The sequence below is a fragment of the Cebidichthys violaceus genome, unplaced genomic scaffold (assembly GCF_023349555.1).
Source record: "Cebidichthys violaceus isolate CVI_PGR_0920_01 unplaced genomic scaffold, fCebVio1.0.p SCAF_8, whole genome shotgun sequence".
Classification (NCBI taxonomy): domain Eukaryota; kingdom Metazoa; phylum Chordata; class Actinopteri; order Perciformes; family Stichaeidae; genus Cebidichthys; species Cebidichthys violaceus.
In genome coordinates this window covers 10,772,931-10,792,928 of record NW_027176964.1, presented here as the reverse complement: position 1 = coordinate 10,792,928, position 19,998 = coordinate 10,772,931, and the positions used below count along the sequence as shown (strand labels likewise).

The following is a 19,998-nucleotide window of genomic DNA, read 5'->3' as shown; positions in this document are numbered from 1 at the left end:
AAGCTACAGCAAGCAGCAGGTTAGCTTAGCTTAGTTTAGCATAAAGACTGGAAACAGCTAGCCTGCCTCTTGTCAAAGGTAACACAATTAGCCGTATTCACTGCACAGATATAGTGGTGTCAATCTTCTCATTTAACTCTCAGCAAAAAAAGCCTAAGCTGTCAAACCACTCTTTGAAGTGGAGTTTAAATTTACTGCCTACAATAAAAGGGAACCAACATGAATCACACCCATGAATCATGTAGTGTGTTATGCTGCTAATGTACCCCAACATCTTTTAAAATATTCCAAATTAAAACAGCTTTCCATGTTCATTAATGCGTGTTAACGCTTGAGTTACATCATTTTACTTTAATTAAACAATTTGCTGTTTTGTGACCGGTTTGGCTCTGAGAGGACACCGTCCTTATTTCCCTGCAGAGCAAAACAAATTAAAAGAATGACAAATGAAGTAGAAAGTAAAAGAGACAAAGCTTTACTTTGTAGCATGAAAGAGGAGATCAAAGAGGAGGAAATGAAAGACTGCGTAAGTAAAGCCGAAGGTAATCCAAGCGGGGGGGTTGGCATTTTAGTCCACTAAGTCACACAGAAACAACAGCAACAGGTTTATGAGTTTGAGTTTCAGTGTCTTCTTCAGTAACCTGGGATAAAAAACACATGCACACACACAGCAAGCAACTGACAACACCACCATACAATCTTTAACCATCAGATTTATTGATTGTATAGAAAAAGTAGGTTTGATATGATGTAATGCATTCTATATAAGATATAACATTTTCAACATTCAATGTACAAAAAAAAACATAGCTATAGATACAGTAACATTTTTAAAAATGCCCACAGGCCTGAAAGTTCTCTCTGCTTTGCAGCAAAAAAATTTATTTGAAAAAGCGTTTCTAATACTTCACCACCTGAGGTGTGCCTGACGACTGGAACCGCTTCAAAAGTCAAGAGTCCATTAGGAAACATCAAGCGCTCCTCATGGTTGTTCTTCTTCTCAAGTAAAGGAAATGTTTCAAATACTATTTTTGCTGACATTTCTGTTGCTGATCTAACATCCGTACGTTACTGTTTGTACACACCGGGGCCTCTCTTGCTTTCACCTTCATTGTTTCCAGTAACTGTCACTCCTCAGTTTGTACTTTCCTCATGTAACTGACCTCATTAAGGGTAATGAAGCTAGAAAATTATCTTCATTTCAAAGTTCAATTTACTCATCATGAGGAGTACGAATCAGCCTGTGAAAACAGCTGTACAAGGTCTTCTGTGCAGGGACAGGAGCAAAAAAAGAAACCAGGTCTTCAGGGTTATCTCAGCTTGGCCTTGAGACCGGAGAAAGCTTGCTTAATGAACTGGAGGTGTGGGCATAGAAAGTGGGCATTTAGTAGGAGGAGAGAGTCTAATGCTGGTTCAGTATTTTTCCACTTTTGAACAAAACGGTGCTATAGTTGACAATTTTGTCCCAGAAATTCCAAATTAATTTCTTGAACGTGCAGATTGGAAAATCCGGTTTCTCAATAGAGTAACTGTAGATTCTCACGGCTGTTACAACAATGATATTGTTCAACATCATTTAAAGCCCTGTGATTGGACGTTTCCTGTTACACATCTTTTGTTTCTTCAGTTTCATGCCCGTGGCATGACGGGTGACCATGGCTAGGTGGAGAGCAGGGCCGTCTTTCAATTAGAGGGTCGGCGGTTTGGTCCCCGGCTACTGCTCTACTAGTCTCATGTCAATGTGTCCTTGAGCAAGACACTTAACCCCAAAATTGCCCCCGTAGCTGTGCCTACGGTGTGTAGATAGATACTGAATTGTAAGTCGCTTTGGATAAAAGCGTCTGCTGTAATGTAATGCCCATCTAAGTCTAAAATGAATGACACTTTTACACCCAATATATATAGCTTCTCCAAATGTATGAACTTTATGAGAAACACTGTCCAGCTGCATCATGGGAAATGTAGGATCCAGTGTTTTTGGATCTTGACCCGTTCTCTTTTGTCAAAAGTCACCCGACTTTATGAAAGTAAAACATTAAATCACTAGTGCTTGAATACTGTAAGAATGGGAAAAAACAAAGTTGTCATTTTGTTTGCTGTCTGCTGATTACAACAATTTTAAATCAACAGGTGAATTATGGAGGAAAACTTTGAAGAAATGTATTTGGAAAAAAATGAATGACTGCATTACAAACTGATGTGAATCCAACAGTTACAAAATGTTGTAACTTCACTTCCCACTTGAAAACAATGACTTTGAAGTGGGACAAGTGGTGGCTTTAAACAGTGGGATTGTATTGACCGCTCCATAGATCGACTGCCCACTGAGGACACTTAAACTCACCAGGAGAGTATCAAGGGTGGGTGAAAAGGGAAAGGAGACTCGGATAAAGTTGGGGAGAGATCGAGAAAACGGGGGGACACCACAGGTTTCACAAATGGGGATGTGTACTGAGATAGAAAAATAAAGATATAGCAAGTGGCGCAGATTCAGAGACACAAAGAGAGGCCCTGTCGATATCTATTGAAAGAAGAAGCACTCTTGTGAGACACAGCTGTGCCTACAGTAGGCCCACCACAAAGCACAGCAGAAGACCATTCACACATACAGTCTGGACTGGAAGAGTGAGAAGGGAAAAGGCAATGAAAGGCGAGATAATGCAAAGAAAAAAGGGAAGGGTGTGAATGTGTGTGTGTGTGTGTGTGTGTGTGTGTGTGTGTGTGTGTGTGTGTGTGTGTGAGAGGCGTAATCAGACCTGCCAACAGGCTTCAGATGAAGATAACAAAGACCCAAACAGATGGAAACATTTGGGCCTTTTTGCCTCAAGGCTGACCACAGAGGAGGCCAACAATGCACAATTTATACCAAAATAAAAGCCCCAAATTGTTCAGAGGGAGAGAAAATTGGCAACAAACGTACAGTTAAAGCATTGGACACAAATATTCTGTCTGTTTAAAAGATATGTGGAAATATTTTTTACAAGTTTTTTTTTGAATATGATATTTCAATTTCAAAAAAATCATTTCTGTATTACCCATTTTAAAACGCACATCTTCTCACATATATTGATTTTACTCCCTAAAATGACCTTTAAATAAAAATAACCTCAGCATGGATAACTTCTGAAGGCATCAGTTTGGTGTTTAGGCGTCGAAAGTGGAGACAAGGACAAATGTCTGTTCTCTTTTCACACAGGGAAAGTTGTGAAACTCATATGAGACTAAATAAGTTTTGGAAATTAGAAAAAAATTTAACCATCAGTTACGAAAAAGTGTGATAGAATCGATTCAAATACAGAAGTGACAGCTGATGATGATAAAATCTGAAGCGGCAATAGAGATGTCAGTCAAACTGCTCAAACGATAACTCATTACTGCCATACAATTCACAATTTCCACCAGCAAAAGACTATCACCTTATAATTTCCTCTTTCCGGATATGATCGCCTTTTCCTTCAAGATTTAAAGAAAAAGATAGCAGAGAGAGAAATTGTCATAGAAACAGTATCAATAGAATTTTAATGAATTGTGATAGTTGGTCTTGTCTGTGGATTGTAAATCAGCTTTTGTATCCGCTCAGGGAAACCCCTTTCTGCCCCATATCCGTTCAGAAAATGTGGTAAATGTCCAATTTTCTAATGAAAAATGCATATTTGTACTAAGATCAAATCTTTACCTTAAGGAATATTAATGAACCTCAGGCCATTTGCACTTTACAGAGACAAACATTTTACGTTTGACGCCCAGATTACCAAAATAAACCTCTTCATCTATTTTCAAGCGGAGTGAAAACCCCCCCCAAAAAACAAAGCTTCCAGAAACCTAATTTCCAAAATGTGCCCCATGGGGTTGAAATCATGACTGAGGTGTCAGTGTATATCTGCCTTGTTGTGTTCAGTTCCTCGATCTGATTTCAAAAGCATTCCCAAGGTAGTTCCACGACGTTGGATTCAGCACAGGAGAAAACTCTTTAATATGTTTACGCCGCTGCAAAACTTTCCCGTCACTCCAATGAGTCAGTTTCTGTTTCCAAAGTCTGTTGCTGCTGACGAACATGTTTTATCAGCGTGTCCCAGCACTGTAGATGCAGGCACAATACACATTCATTGACTGATACCGGAGGATTTGATTGAGTAATTTGATCCAAACTCCCTGACAAAGACGTCAATATTAAGTCGTCTGTTAACATCACTTGTAAAGATAAAAGATAAGAGTCGGACGATTTCTTTGATATGCAATCCGTCAAATACAAGTCCGCGGAGCATCACTGCATGTTGTCATATTTCGTTAATGTTCAGTTTGCCTCTAATGGAAATCCCCATTATTGTCACCATCACTGTGAATGCTTGGAAAGTATAATGTTTGATGGCGTTTAAAAGGTTTGTTGTCCACAAGGTTTTGTTCTTTTTCTGATATATCATTTCCAAACAACTTGGTTCCACTTCTTGTGTCTCTATTGGTATCCATGTAAAAAGTCATTTCTTTTCATTCTACTTAAATGAATTCGGTCAGATATTCCAAGTAATTCCACTCGATGCTGTCTTTCAGAACAGGTCATGAAAACTTTCAAAAGTTTCAAATGATGTCCCCCGACAACGTTTCCTGTCAATACCCTCTGTCGATATTCCACTGGATGTCCTCCAGTTTACAAAAGATTGTTAATGGAAAGACGCCAAGTTTCAGCTTCCAAGTTTGACGCCAACCTTTGGTTGGTCACTGACATTTGAGCTTTGGTCCACACTCTTCAAAATTCTGAAGTCACTGATTGGTAAAGGTAGGAGGTGTGAAGCCGCTGGCTGCTTGAAAATGTTGGAAAGAGCCTGAGTCCTGGTTACAGAAATGGCAAGCTGCAATCTCAAAGAGAGAGAGAGAGAGAGAGAGAGAGAGAGAGAGAGAGAGAGAGAGAGAGAGAGAGACGGAGAGAGAGACGGAGAGAGAGAGAGACGGAGGTAAAGAGGGTAAAAGAGACCATGATGTGCTTGTGACTTTTCCTCTACCTTTCACTCCTGCATCCTTCCAGATGTCTAGGATGTGTTTCCTCTTTATTTCCTTCCTACGAGAGCTCTTCTTCTTGTCTTGTTCCCTCATGTCAATGTGTGTCGCCCCCCCTCATCTTCCTCTTCCTCTAGCCCTTAATAGGCCGGGGCGGTGGTTTGCCAATCTCCACAGAGATATTTGTGTACAGAGGGTACCTCTTGACCTGAACCAGTCTGTAGGTCAGAGAGCTGATGCCATCCTTCTTCATCGTGTTCTTCGTGTTCTGGATTTTATTAAACCTGGAGGGTGAACGACAAAGAAAGGGAGAGAGAGGTGTGAGAGAGGTCGGAGACAATGAGGAACATTTTATTAAAAACAATACAGACGGAACTTCAAAGTAAAATGTGAATTTTGACATGAAAATCTTTGCTTCTTTATTAACACGTTTGTGTGAGACTAAGTAGGGCTATATGTCTGGGAGGTCTGGGTTATATTATGCTTCAGGAAATGCAGATTATTACAGGACTGTCTGTTTCCCATTGCAAATATGACTCCTCTTAATCAAGGCACAATGTTAAAGTGCAAGGCGGCCAAAAAAGAAATAAGAGAGAAAAAAAGCTCTTCACTTTTAGGTCCAACAAGTATTTAGTATACATTTTAAAAAGCCAAGGTTTCTGTGACATTCATTGGGGCAAATATCTGACCCCAGCAGCTAAAAGGGGATCAAATGGAGCAGTGGTTCCCAAACTTTTTGGCTTTGTGTCCCCTTAAAACATAACATTGTCTCCATGCACTTTTTTTTTTTGTTGCATACCAGTTTAACCAAAAAATATTCCGTTATTAATAAGAAAAAAAGCAAAGATTAAAGGGAAAACGTTTTTTTCTTCTTCCTTTCTCTAATTTTGTCTTTCGTTAATCATTAAACAAGCCTTCTAATTAGCAACATCATGCAGGCACACCTGAGAAATTAAGTTCACAATCGTAGATCTCATTACTAACACAACAATAGGGAAATTATCAATACAGGAAAATACAATTTAAATAATTTAAACACATATTGGTATTGGGAGAAGTATTAGAAGAGAGAAAAATAAGTAAGTTGTTGTGCTGTAACTTCAACCGTCAAACGCAACCAAAACCCAATTTACAGCATGAATGCTAATACATAAATCCATATTTAAACCCTAATAAGAGCCTGATGTTTAAAAGAGCCCTTCTAGGTAGCTGTACCTGTTCACTAACCTGAAAGCAGAGAAGAAACCGTTCTCTTGGGTTATTGAAATTAAAGTTCAAATCTAATTTCCATGTGTGGATTTTGACCAACAGGTGGTGCTATAGCGCTGCACTGTGACTCAGTGAACAGTATTATCCATCACATCCGCCGTGGTTTGTTTGAATTATGATGGAATATCCTTCCCCATTGGCTGTGATTCAGCAGTTACATCAGAATCTGCTCTGATTTTCGTATTTAAGATGGGGAAATAATTCACACAGTGCGTCGGACAGCTGCACAGTGCTGCTGCTATGTGCTTCAGTTCAGTTTGGGGTGCAACCTCTGGCATCAAAACAGATTCATAAGACAAAAACTCTGTCACCTGCGTAGTAGTATCAGTCCTTGCAGTCAGTCACGGTGGAGATGAGGCCACAGCGTGCGAGTGTCTAACAGCATGTTCACAACACTCTTGTCTTAAAAATGCCATTTTACGTGTGTGAACAGAGAAATAGCGGATTTTCAAAAGACTCATACAAAAGACGTCTTCTTAATGATATGCTTGGACGTACAAATGGAGTTGACACTTCAGTCCGACATGGACCACTGAGTCTACACAGCCTTGTCAGAACTGCCGAGTGAAGATCTCCCCCCTCCCTCTGCGTGGCCTTCTCAGTTCTGTCTCTCGCAAATCAAATCAAAACAGAGCCTTAATGGCATGAATGGTCGCAGGGAAGATGTTGTCAAGCATCTTTCCCTTGAACAATATAATACAATAAGATATAAATAGTTCCAAGGAATATGGCACGTCTATCTAAAAAGGAAGAGGGAATAGTTTAAGAGAAAATGCAAGGACAGGAAGGAAGGAAGGAGAGGAGGAAAAGCAGGCAGTTTAAACTGAAATGAGGGCAGAATGGCAGTGGAGAAAAATATATGTCTGAGAAAGAGAGTGACAGATGGAGGGAGCAAGACATACTGATATTAAAATAAAGGGAATGAGAAAAGAGAAATCTTTGGATAAATCTATCAAACGGCAGAGATTAAGAGCAGTGAACTAATCCCTACATACATGCAGAGGATATAAAATGCACGTATGGCTACTATCTACCGTTTCTATCGGTCTCACTTATCTTACTTTTATTCTGGAGGGCGAGACAAAGACATTCCTCCTTACATATTAATTAGCCTGATTTCCAGAGTCCTAACTGGGCTAAGTAAAGCTCTATTTAAATTCCACCGAGGGTCTCAGAGGAAAACATTTCTGGTTTAGGATCTCAACAATAGCTCGTCATGCCAGCCATTGAGGCTCATTTTGTTCTGGTGTCATATATTTTGAGTTGACCCTGTTGTAGAAAATGTCTCAAAGGAATAGTTTGACATTTTGGGGAAGACACGCTTATTTGCTTTCAGGGATAAGAAGATTGAAACCACTCTCACATTTATATCATAAATATGATGCTACCGTGAGCAGCTGGTTCGCTTCGCTCCGCACAAAGAAAGGGGGAAACAGCTGGCCTGGCTCGCTCTCCAAAGGTAAGAAAATCCACCTACTAGCCAGTATCAAACTCACTAATTTGCACACTATCTCTGGTTTGTTTAATCCGCCGTTGATCTGACCACCTGCAAGGTGAGGGTCATGTGACGGACAAACACAGCTGCAGGTGACAGTAGGCTTTTTGGTAGCCTTGCTATCTTGTCTACTTGTACCACAGAAGAAGGTAAACCATGACACAAAATAAGTAAACATTTCTAAAGCAACTAGAATTACCTCCTTGTGGTTACATGCCTCCGCCAACCAAAATGTCAACACATTTGTTGAATTGTTAAATAGTGAGTTATGGCCACTGTGAGGTCACAGTGACCACAGCATTACCGACCGTGGGTCGGTAACCGTCGAGAAGCTCACATGCACTGAAGAATGACTCAGGTGGACATAACTACACTATATTTTCACAAAGCGAATACTTATTTGCTGCTATAATAATGCTCTGAATCTCGTATATAGAGCCTTTAAAGTCACCTTCGTGGTAAATACAGTTTTACAGAAGCCAGTCTCTAACGCAACCCACACACTCTGTATCTGCACAGTCCCAGGATGATAACATATGAATGGAATATTGAACAATGTTACTGAGCGAATGATTCATTTGCAATGCATGAAGCGCCGTTTTCTAGACAAAACGTGTATGTGTGTATGTGTGTGTGTGTGTGTGCGCGCAAAGTGATACTTGCGGCTGGTGATGAATGTGCCTCTTTCTTACTTCCGCTGGCCCAATATCTCATTGCTATGCCTAACCAGCACCTCTGAAAGGGCTGAGAGAATGGACTCCTGTGTGAGAGCGTGTCCATGTTTGAGTGAACGTGTATGTATATTTATATATATATATATATATATATACACGTGCATGTGTGTATGTGTGTGTGTATGCAGAGGAGATAGCAAACATTCATCAAACAGTCAAGACAACGCCTCCCTTGGTAAATGCTGGACATTACGCAGGTACTCCAGATAAACTCTCCCAAAAGGCTCAATCATTAATCTGAATCTAAACAGAAACACAACCTGAAGACAAAGAGTGGAAACAGGCCTCTGTGTGAACAGCCTGGAACATTTTTTTTAGGTATTTCTCAAAGACAAATTGTCTGTAGTAGGTTGTTGCTGTAGATGCGAGTTATTTCTGCTTCACTTCCATTCATACAAATATGATGCAAACATTTGCTGTATATGATGGTCCCTGGCACCTTACTGGTCATTTGAAGTGTTATGTAAGTTTAAAGGCAATTAAGATCCAACGACCAGCCAAGTCACGGTCAGTCCATTATCGCCATGTCTGTCCAAAATGTCATCACTTCTCTGATTTTATCCTGTGACTTCCACAATCTAATCAGTTCATTATTGAGAATTTCCACGAGGCATTCAAAATAATGGTACGCACAGGCAGACGTACGGAAGGAAAGGAATAACATTTGTAGAGTGTGATTTCTGAAAAATGTATTTTCAAGGAAAAGAAAGTGGTTAAAGGCATTTTTCTAATCCAACATGTCAAACTCTGTGAATCTGCGAAGTCCTGGAAGATACCTAAACACCCTTTCTCTGTCATGCAAATGTTTTTTAGTTTTTTTTTAAGGTAGTGGCACTTAATGCTATGCTAATACTCAGGAACATAACATAACTGCTTGAGTGGATGAGAATGGATGGATGGATGATGGAGTGTCAGTTACAGTGAAATATGCTCTCGGCGGCTCACGTTGCTGCAGTGTGTAACGGTGGCATCTGTGATGTGATGAGGTTGTTTTTTTCTGATAAATTTCGACTTTAATCTCTGAAGTTCTGAATTTGTTTTTACCTACAATGGCCCAAATACGACGTCGTTGGAAACAACCCTTCTCTCCTCCCCCCAAACTACTGCCATGAGGTGTCCAATCCTCCTTCCACAACCTCCTGATTATTCTGCTTAATCTAAGTCTAAATACCACTTCTTTTCAAAAAAATCCGTAAAGCCAAAATTTCCGAGACATTATAATGAGTGTCCAGAAGGGCTGTAAAAAAGAAGTTTGATCCGACTAATAGGACGCTATTTTCAGCCCCTCGCTACAGTTATGAATAATGCATCGGCCCCAAATAAATAGCATCCCTGTTGGTGTCACCTCTTATTGAGGGAGTCAGATCCACAGACCAGAGAGAGAGCACGAGCGGCAGGAGGAGGAAAACAGGAAGTGAGTATCAAGCACACAGAGACCCAGACCCAGACCCAGACCCACACACACACACACACACACACACACACACACACACACACACACACACACACACACACACACACACACACACACACACACTTTCAGGGGATTTATTGATTTTGATGAAAGCAACTTGACTAGTCTGACCTAGCCTTCTTCCATCTCTATTGGTGTCATTCCAGCAAGCAATTACTGAGGGACTGTTGAATCTGTCTCTCTGACACACACACACACACACACACACACACACACACACACACACACACACACACACACACACACACAAAACAATGATGGATGACATATTACGCAGGCCTGGTTATTTTAGAGATTGTCACATTTAAGTTATTGCTGCCATTTAAAAGTATAGATTGTTAGTTTTACAGTTCTCACACCAGTTCTAGATGGATGTCTGGCACATCACTAGTTTCAGCAGGAGCTCGTTGCAGGTAAAAAATGGGCTGATTTGCCTTCCTCCCACACATGTATAAGGGGGGCGGATATTTATCTTTAGTGGTTAGCATGGAGAAGGGCACACTGCAGGTGATTTGACCAAATAAGGAGGCATATAAAATCGTCAACAAATATTAGGTCAATAAAAGGTTTAGAAATGCAAGACCACCAGGACTTTTCTCTTAAAGGTACTCAGCAAAATTGTATCCAACTATATATTAGATAAGTGGCAAGCTAATTACTACAGGATTCATCTGCATTGCTAGCAAATTGTCTTGTAGTAAAGCAAAACAAGTACCTGCCTGTGAAGGTGTTTGATATCATATAAAGAGATCTTTCTTATAATCAACAGATGCTTGTTGCGTGTGAAAAACACGTTCATGTGTTTTCAGTCACAAGCTTTAGGCTCATTTTCCTTCTGCCTACACCTGTTTTAGGGTGTGGATTTGATCAGTTATTCTAATGTCAGGATCAAACTCTTAAAATCACAAATGCATGGCTGCACACTGCAATTTAAGTGGCAACTCATTTATTACACTAACTTTGTACGGATGAATGCACCTCGACAGGAATTCATAGAGAGCTGAATGAGGATAAGATATAGAGCGGTAAACACAGTTATGCAAAGTCATTAAGGATGATTTGACTGCTTTTGAAAATCTAAACCAAAGTGTAAGGTTGTATGACCAAAATATTTTTTTTCCAAAATAGAATACATCTCACATGAGTTTACACTTTGTGTGATGTTCAAACCAAATGGTCTATTACATAAAACTCAATATATAACGTGTATCAAGAGGCTCAAACAACATATGTTCAGTGGCTATATGCAAAATTCAAATCAAACATGTCACATGTTGTTTGTCTGTCACTGATTTTCATTTTCATTTTTAATCTTCTTATAAACCATATTAGAGCCACAACTAAACTAGACCTCAACTGTGAACCCTGTCACAAGAGATCAAACTAAGACAATATTGAAGGCGGGAACAGAGTTCACTATGTCTTCACTCTGCCCCAGCTGCAGCAGCTATCGTTTTTTTTTTGTGTTGAGCGGCATCGTTGCCTGGTCTATCCAGCCATGAGAACAGGGGCTCTTAGAGGCGAATAAACAGTGATAATCCACGTTTAAGCAGCTTAATGTGAGGTGCTATACTCTTGGTGATTAATGTGTCTAGTAGGGCTCATCTCTGCATATTGAGTCTCATTCATCAAACCATAAAATAACACATTTATACAGGAAGCATTTTTACACATTCATCTGAAAAGCAATTTAAATGGGTGTAGCCAAAAGAGCAACATTTAAGCCCCTGAGCCGTATCTCTGAAAAGCAATTTTTGGTTTATTGAAAAGGTTTTGTCCTTAGCATTTTAAAATCTTCCAATCTTTCAGTGACACAAAAGACCAAGCTGTGGTCTACTGTTTTTTTAATTTACATTCTGAGACAGTTAACGGTCATCTGATACTTTTGTATGACTTTTATATATGAAACTCCATCCTTATCTGCAGCCAAAATCTAATGTGATTACAGCAAACACATGGCAGGTATGCTATAGGATGATTCCAGTATTCCTGTCTCAACATACTTAAATTCAATTACATTTACACCAACACAAATTCAATAAATAAAAGGATTCAGACTCCACCAGACAGATAATACAGAAATTCCTGGCAGTGTGTAGAAGACAATAAAACATAGTGATGATGATGATTGAATAGTTAATTGATTAAGTAAAGGTGAATTAAGAAGAATTTGACTCATGGCATCTGTATTTTAAAATCCCCTCTGCTAGATGAGCATATACACTACATCGCCCCAGTGATGCTGTTTGCAAAATAGGTCTATAATAAAAAAACTTTATATTCTATTATCATTTCACTTGCAGTTTCTTATGAGGAGCTGCTCAGTGTGTGAATGTGCAAAATGTTAAGAAATACTGAAAAAAGGGCAAAGCTTCTCATTGAACCATCACTGCGTAAAGGTTAAAAAGACCTTTAACATTTTAATTCTAGCAAAACTGGTCAGAATCAAAGCAGATAACACGGACGACCAAAGACATAACAATCATAATTAACTGCTTTTACCTCTCACTGCTGGCCTATTATTGCCTGTGTTGCTCATGTTTCAGTATATTTATCCGTAGTCAACTCTAATTATAAGGACACATTATTGATAGTGTGCCCTTTGCAGTGCAACATAATCATAATTCTCTCAAATGGAGAGGAAAAGTTGGAAAGAAATCTGTGAAAACTGTGCAGCTACGAGACAAAAGCGGCGCGATCGATCCAAATGTGAAGCAGGAGAACGAGTTTGGACAATGATGCAGTACCTCTGTGGGTTGGGCTCGTTGTGTTTGTCTCTCTCGTGTTTAATCATTCTGTAGCGGCCGATGCGAACGTCTGGCCTCGACACCTTCATCCCATTCAGAGTGATCCTGCAACACACACAGATACAATATCTGTTATAGAGAGAGAGTGAAACAAACACAGAGAGAGAGCGACAAGAAAGAAAAATAGCAACAAACTGAGAAGGAAGAGGAGAGGGAGTTCACCTTGGGGTTTCATTCACAAATTAATTTTGGCTGAAACTAATTATTATTTTTTATTGTCCTTTAATATTTATTTTTTTTAATCAATTGAAAATAGAGAAAACAGAGAAAAATTACAATCATGTGTTCCCATATCCTAAGGTGACAAAGCTACAATAAATGTAGCTATATACGTATACTTTCATTATTGATTGTTCTACCAATTATTCTTCAATTAATTATAACTATATATGGTTTACGAAATGTCAAGAAATTGTAAAATAACAAATATACAACTAAGTCCAAAAGGATGTGTTTAAATAGCTTGTATGGTCTGACCAACATAAAAAAAAAGATCAGCTTGTTTCAAAACACACAAAAAGAGTTGCAAATCGTCACATCTTAAATGATGGAATCCGAAAAGTTTTGCCTAAAAAAATTACTTCATACTATAATTAGTGGTGGTATACCCAAATAGAGTCAGCGAATGTTCAAAACCTCTATCTATTAACACCAAAATATGCTTGTTTGACTTCTACAGCTGCTCATGGCGTTCAAGCAAACACGGCATTTCTTCACAGAGGACTCTCGGGGCTGTGTTTGCCCTAAACAGTGGATAATTGCCATAAACACAAAACATTGCAAACAGTGTTGCACACAAAAACAAACAATCAGAGACCCCCCCGTGGCTCTTTCTGAAAAAACTGAAAAAAGAAAAAAGAAAAACTCTGATCAGAGACTTTTCTAACACTAAGAGAAACACATTGTTCAACTTCAGGACCTGTGAACTTGCACGGACACCAGCTGGGGAGTAAGACGAGGATTTACAGTGTGCATCAGTTTAAACAAAGCATGAGATCACAACTCAGAGACGTTGTATTACTACTAAGATTCAATACAAGGGCAAATCTGCACAGAGATTTATATCTAATGCTACAACAAATGGAGTGTGGGCAACACAAACAACAGATCTGTTCCACATAAAGCCCGAGTTAAACCCAGGGGTTGACAGAGCCATTGATATTCGTACCTGCAATGATATAAAGGAATTGTGTAAGTGTGTAGTGCATTCTTATTTGTCGCAAAGCTCTGGTTCGTGCAGTCTCTCCGTCTTAAAAAGCATCCATGCCTGATATTACTCCTCAACAACTGCTCGTCTGTCTCTCCTCCATATTCACCTCCCCTTATACCTCTTCTGTCTTTATTTCCCTTCTCTTTCTGCTCCTTTATTCCCCCACGTTTTACCTGCTTTTCTCTCTCCCACTTCTCTTCTTTCCACCTATGGGTCGTTGAGGGAAGATACCAAATATTTGTACTGTATCCTGAAGGTTAATAGCTGGTACTTTGTGCTGATGTGAAATGTCAAAGATTCAGCGTTTCTTGGCAGTAGCATGATGAAAAAGACGGTATTTGAAAAGCATTATAAGGAAAATATTTGAGGGTTAGGGTAAGGTGAATCTTTTCATGGAGAAATATTGAAGATGACATGAAGGAGACTACATGGAGACAAAAGATATAACATGTTAGTTGGTGCGTTTGAGAGATTGTGAAAGGTGAATTTATAAACTTTGGAGAAAACCACGGTAGCGAATTCCCTTTGCTTCCTCTGTTTATGCTAAGCTAAGCTAATCACCTCCTGGCTCCAGCTCTAAACTTGACACGGGCCATGAGAAAGGTATCGATCTGTTAGTAGAAAAGTGAAGTGAACTTCCCAAAATGTCAAACTATAGACATGTTTTTGAAGTTTGGATAGAAGCCAGGTGAGCTAGTTTCCCAGACTGCATGCTGGGTTAAGCTAACGGCCTGCTGGTGCTAGGAGAGGGGTGTCGATCTTCTAGCCTAGCTCTAAGATAGCAAATAAGTGTTTTTATCAAAGTGTCAAACTATTCCTCTAATCAGTCATCTTTAGAAGTGATGGTAGGCATATTTATTATGCTGGCTATTTCCTTCTGCCTCCAGTATTTATGCTACGCTAAGCTAGGCTGTATTGCTTTATTGGTCTCTGTCTCTGCACTGTTCCTTCTCCTCTATCTCTCTTCATCATATCCCCTCCTTTCTTCTCAGCTCATCTCTTAGCTTCTACATCCTCTCGTCTGTTCTTTCCATCTCTCTTCACGGCTTGTGTCTTTTCACCTTCCTCCTCTCTTTTCTTCTCCTCTCCTTTCCGCTTCAACGTTCATCTCTCTCCTCTCGTCTTCTTTACAAACCAGTGAAATGTAAATAAGCCTGAATGTGGCCTCTGCCGGCAAAAGCACATCAACCCGTGATAGACAAAACCCAAACTCCATAAAAACAACCCTCCATAAATAAATTCATCAGAAAACTAAATAACACATCTTTGCCCTCTCTCTCTCTCTCTCTCTCTCTCTCTCTCTCTCTCTCTCTCTCTCTCTCTCTCTCTCTCTCTCTCTCATATGTCTCAGTGACTTTGCTGACTTGACATATGCATAGATAATTGCCTTTGTCAGTGTCTGTGTGTGCACATGCGAGCATGCATGCATTTACATAATTTAGAGATTTATTATGAAACAAATAATGTGAGAGTGAGCAAGCCAGCCCTCTCCTTCTTTTCCTCAGCTTTCCAGTGTAGTGAGCTTAGTTATACATTATGCACAGTTCTGCATCTTTAATATAATCTTCTTTGTGCCCGTTGCTCTGCAGACTGTGGTGATCAGCGAGAAATGCAAATCTCTCTCCCTTCATGTGATTCTGTATGAATTTTATATTTATAGACTCAGATCAGTAAAATATATTTAGAGCAGATTCAAGGATTTGTTTGTTTTGTTGTTTGCTGTAGAGACCTATTTGTTGTTGGCTGTGTTTTGACTTTGATGAGGCGTTTGGAGTGGTAGAGGAAGTACTCAGATCCTCAGTAAAGGTACTAATACCATTATCTAACAATACTCCCTTACAAGTAAAAGTCCTGCATTTAAAATTATATTTAAGGAAATGTAAAATACCAGCTCAATTTACTAAAAGTATTTTCAGTTTCCCATTCATTTTACATTTCAGCATTTCTAAAAAATGTTACATTCAAAGAGGAAACTTTCCCACAAAAGAATACCAAGCATCACAATCAAAAACATCACTCACTAAGCAATTGTGAAATGTGCAGAAGGCGAGGAACATCGTGAGTCAATGTCTGAAAATGACCTAATCAGTGGCGTCTGACAGCTTGAAAAAGGTGTGAATGCAGGAACACTTCAGAGTAGTTTGAGCTTTAACATTCTCTTCTCTAAAACGTCTTTGCTCTCGTTCCCAGATCATAGACACAACGGGCTAAAGGTACGTAGCACTCTTAAGCGTCTGATACAAACCGGCGGAGAACCAGCTGTTATATCATTGTGTGTGTCTATGTGCTTCTGTGTGTATGTGTTTTCCCTGTTTCTCTGCTGTGTGGCGCTGTGTGGAGACAAAGACAGACACAGCGAGAGCAGACAGGCCACAGCAAGATGGAGTGTGCCTTGAGTATTTAGCAACTAAAGAGCCATACACTTCCTTCAGGAGTTGGTGGAGACCAAAATAGAGCTAAAAGAAGATTGATTATTTAACTTTAAAATGAATGCTATAGTGTTGCTCCGTATCTACTGGATGGGTAAATAAGCAACTGTTTGCCATACAAACTTTAAGGTGATAATATGTCAATATCTTTACAGCTTGTTGCACTGTCCCCGAGTGGACAAAACAAATGAATTAATTCAAACAAGAGTCCCGTAAAGTGCCAAAATGTTTGCACATGCATTGGCCGAGCAGGTTCAATGTATGGATGAATGGGCCACCATGTTTGAACACCTCGTCTTTTGTCCATTACATTCATGGTTGTCAACTTGTGTAACTGGATTTACTTCAAGTTAAGTCACAGCAGAAATGGGTATCAGGGTGACTTGGGGTACTACGACAAATGTGCAGATTAAGAAATTTACCAAATTAATAATTTAGGTACTGAAATGATTAGAAGCAGTTTCAAGTCTGCGTGGCATCAGCAGTGTCATACAACTGTGTAATCAAGTGTAATCCTTGGAGAAAATGGAAACAGTTTTCTGGCTTCTCAAACATAAGTTGATCAGAGTGTGTTTGCTTGTGTAAAATATCATATGCTTATTTGAAATCTGTATCTTTTGCTGCATTGATGTACCTCTTTGATAGTCTCATAAAACACTCCCGGAGCGGCTCTCTATCGTATCATCTGTCAATATGAGACTTTGCATCATGATTAAACGCTGGTCCAAGATTCTTGTTCACAAAAATTAACACACACACATACACGAGGCAAAAAAGCTGTTATAACTCCACACATACACACACTGGAATACATTCACATATCGTTTGATAAATGAATCTCAGGGTTGACGTGTCTAATAGGGGTTGTTTGGTTATAGAGGGACACTTTGAAACGAGACAAAAACTGTCTCAAAAGAAACATCCACTTCAGCTGTGCCCTTGCAGGGTGTGTGCTTTTGTGAGTGTGTTTTTGTGCATGCATATGTGTGTGTTGTAATGAGCTATGAAGTAACCAATCAAATGGCTTCTCTTCATTCTTGTAGACGGCAGGGAATTGTGTCCTTGACCAAAACAAAACTTCAGCTGGAACACCAACACACACACACACACACACACACGTGCGCGTGCGCGTGCACGTGCACATGCACACACACACACACACACACACACACACACACACACACACACACACACTTACTCACACTCCCAACAACACATCAGTACACTCATTATTTTTCACAACTGTGACAGGCAGTAGGCAGTAACATGGCGTGACAGTGTAGTGTGAATATTATGTAAGGAAGAGGACACTGAGGATACAGTGGAGCTGCAGGATGAAAAGCTTCAGCGTTCCCCTGTGTGATGTATATAATCCGGAGCCGACACATTCGACAGCCACCTCCACCGAAACACAGCAGGTGGGTGGCTGCTGTGAAATTCCCCACTGTAGGGGACCTTTAGGCATTTTATGACATTTTTTTTTAAAGACACATAAATATGACTGGGAGCAGAAGGAAAACAACTGGAGACAGCAACATTCTACATAATTATAGTTATACTACTCACATGCTTTTGCACTTTTCTAAATAATAAAAAAAAAGTTTGCGCTAGTATTCACCACCTGACAAAATAAAACTACGAGAACTGTTTTTACTGATTCATGGCACGATATGTTAAAATCATAATATAATAAAATGGCCGAGGGTTACCGCCCCTTTGCGTGGAAAGGAGCCAGTTGAGGTAGTTCGGGCATCTGGTAAGGATGCCACCTGGGTGCCTCCCTAGGGAGGTGTTCCAGGCACGACCAGCTGGGAGGAGACCCCGAGGGAGGCCCAGGACCAGGTGGAGGGACTATATCTCCAAACTGGCCTGGGAGCGCCTCGGTATCCCCCAGTCAGAGCTGGCTGATGTGGCTCGGGAAAGGGAAGTTTGGGGTCCCCTGCTGGAGCTGTTGCCCCCACGACCTGATCCCGGATAAGCAGTTGAAGATGAGATGAGAGATGAATAAAATGACCAGTCTAGGATCAGACCATGTCCATAGAAGTGTGAGTTTTTTTTATCTACATTATATCTGTTATTGCATGTGGGTCCAACGGATAGGAGAGTTTGACCAACCTCTGGTGGCCTTTTAAAAAAAAAACAATAGCTGTAACGATTACCAGTGTGCGAGTTTATGATGGCCCAATATCCAGTTTTGTTCCCAATATATCCATCAACACACCTGCCAGACTTGGTGCTTTTATCACATAATGTTGCTCTATACCGCCCCACTGTTACCAGTATTTCATTTTATCTCTTTGATGTCAGCCTCACGTTTTACAGTTCACTCTAACCCAATATCAGAGAAGTATTAAGTTAAATTAATAATGCAAACCATAACATTTCACACTGCTGCTGTTTCATGTGAAACACGTTCAACTGGGGAAACGCAGAGTGGCTTTATCAGCGTACTGTATTTAGCACGACTGAAATCTTGAAGGCATACAACTTTACATAAGACTATTTCATTCTGATGGAGACATCAGTCATTGGTGGAATAAAGGGTTCGATAAAGCAGCTACAGTTGGAGTGAATCCATTAAACAGTATGGTCTACTTAACTAACAGAGGCACCTTGTCCATTTGAAAAGCTGTGGACTGTCCAGCACTTAAAATATCTGCCCACTAATACGATCTGCCATGAAAAGTTTCACTGGCAGCCTGAGGCAGAACACACACACACACACACACACACACACACACACACACACACACACACACACACACACACACACACACACACACACACACACACACACAGCCACACAGCCACACACAGACAGACCATGGACCTATATTTGATTGGATTAATCAGGAATTTCTCCAGCTCTCCTCTTCTATTCCCACCAGTGGAGTTAATTGCATTAGAGCAATGGAGTGGAGAAGAATTGGGAGCTAAGTCTGATGTCCTGCCTCAGTTGTCTTCGCTTGCAGAAATGAGATGGGAGAGGAAGGGGAGGAGTAGGTGGTGGTGATGATGATGGTGGTGGAGGGCTGGAAGATGCACAGCAGAAAGAAAGTAATAGAAAAGTGAGGTGGGCGTGAACAGGAGAAAGATTATTTTTCTCAGCGGGAACACATCTGGGTGCTGCACAAATGGCCTTTTGCTGTGTTCATACTCAAAGTGAAAGGTTGCTTGTTTAAAAAAAGGGTTGTTTAGGAGGTTAATGAAACTGTACCCCAATGAAATGACTGAAATAAAATGATTTCTGAAAAGGTGCCACGGATGACAAATCAGTTTATTTAATAAAGTAAAATCAAGATGGAAGGGGGAAAAACAAATTATGTTTTTATTGTTTTTGCAAGAATAACAAATCAGTTAATGAGGACTATTATGATAAGCACTTTCTTTAATTTGTGTGCAACATTTTGATGCTGTTCAAATTTGTGGAGATAATGATTTGACACGCTGTGAACAACTTTAAAAGGCAGCTCAAAAAACAACTGTTTATACTTGGCTTTGTTGTATTTGTTATTTTGTATGTTGTTTTTACTCTTTTTAAGTCTGCATTTTTATTTTAATTTTATTTTGATGTGTAGCTCTTTTTGG

General features: G+C 39.9%; 1 protein-coding gene across 1 annotated transcript in view; it reads right to left on the bottom strand.

The window, feature by feature from the left end:
• Nucleotides 1-695: 695 nt before the first annotated feature.
• b4galt2 (UDP-Gal:betaGlcNAc beta 1,4- galactosyltransferase, polypeptide 2) overlaps nucleotides 696-19,998 on the bottom strand; it is a 161,112-nt gene continuing 141,809 nt past the window's right edge. The window contains exons 7-8 of the mRNA XM_068737623.1: nucleotides 12,712-12,816; nucleotides 696-5,276 (exon numbers count right to left, since the gene is read on the bottom strand). Of these exons, the coding sequence (XP_068593724.1) occupies nucleotides 5,126-5,276; nucleotides 12,712-12,816 (256 nt within the window). The 3' untranslated portion in view covers nucleotides 696-5,125. The remainder of the gene's footprint in view (nucleotides 5,277-12,711; nucleotides 12,817-19,998) is intronic.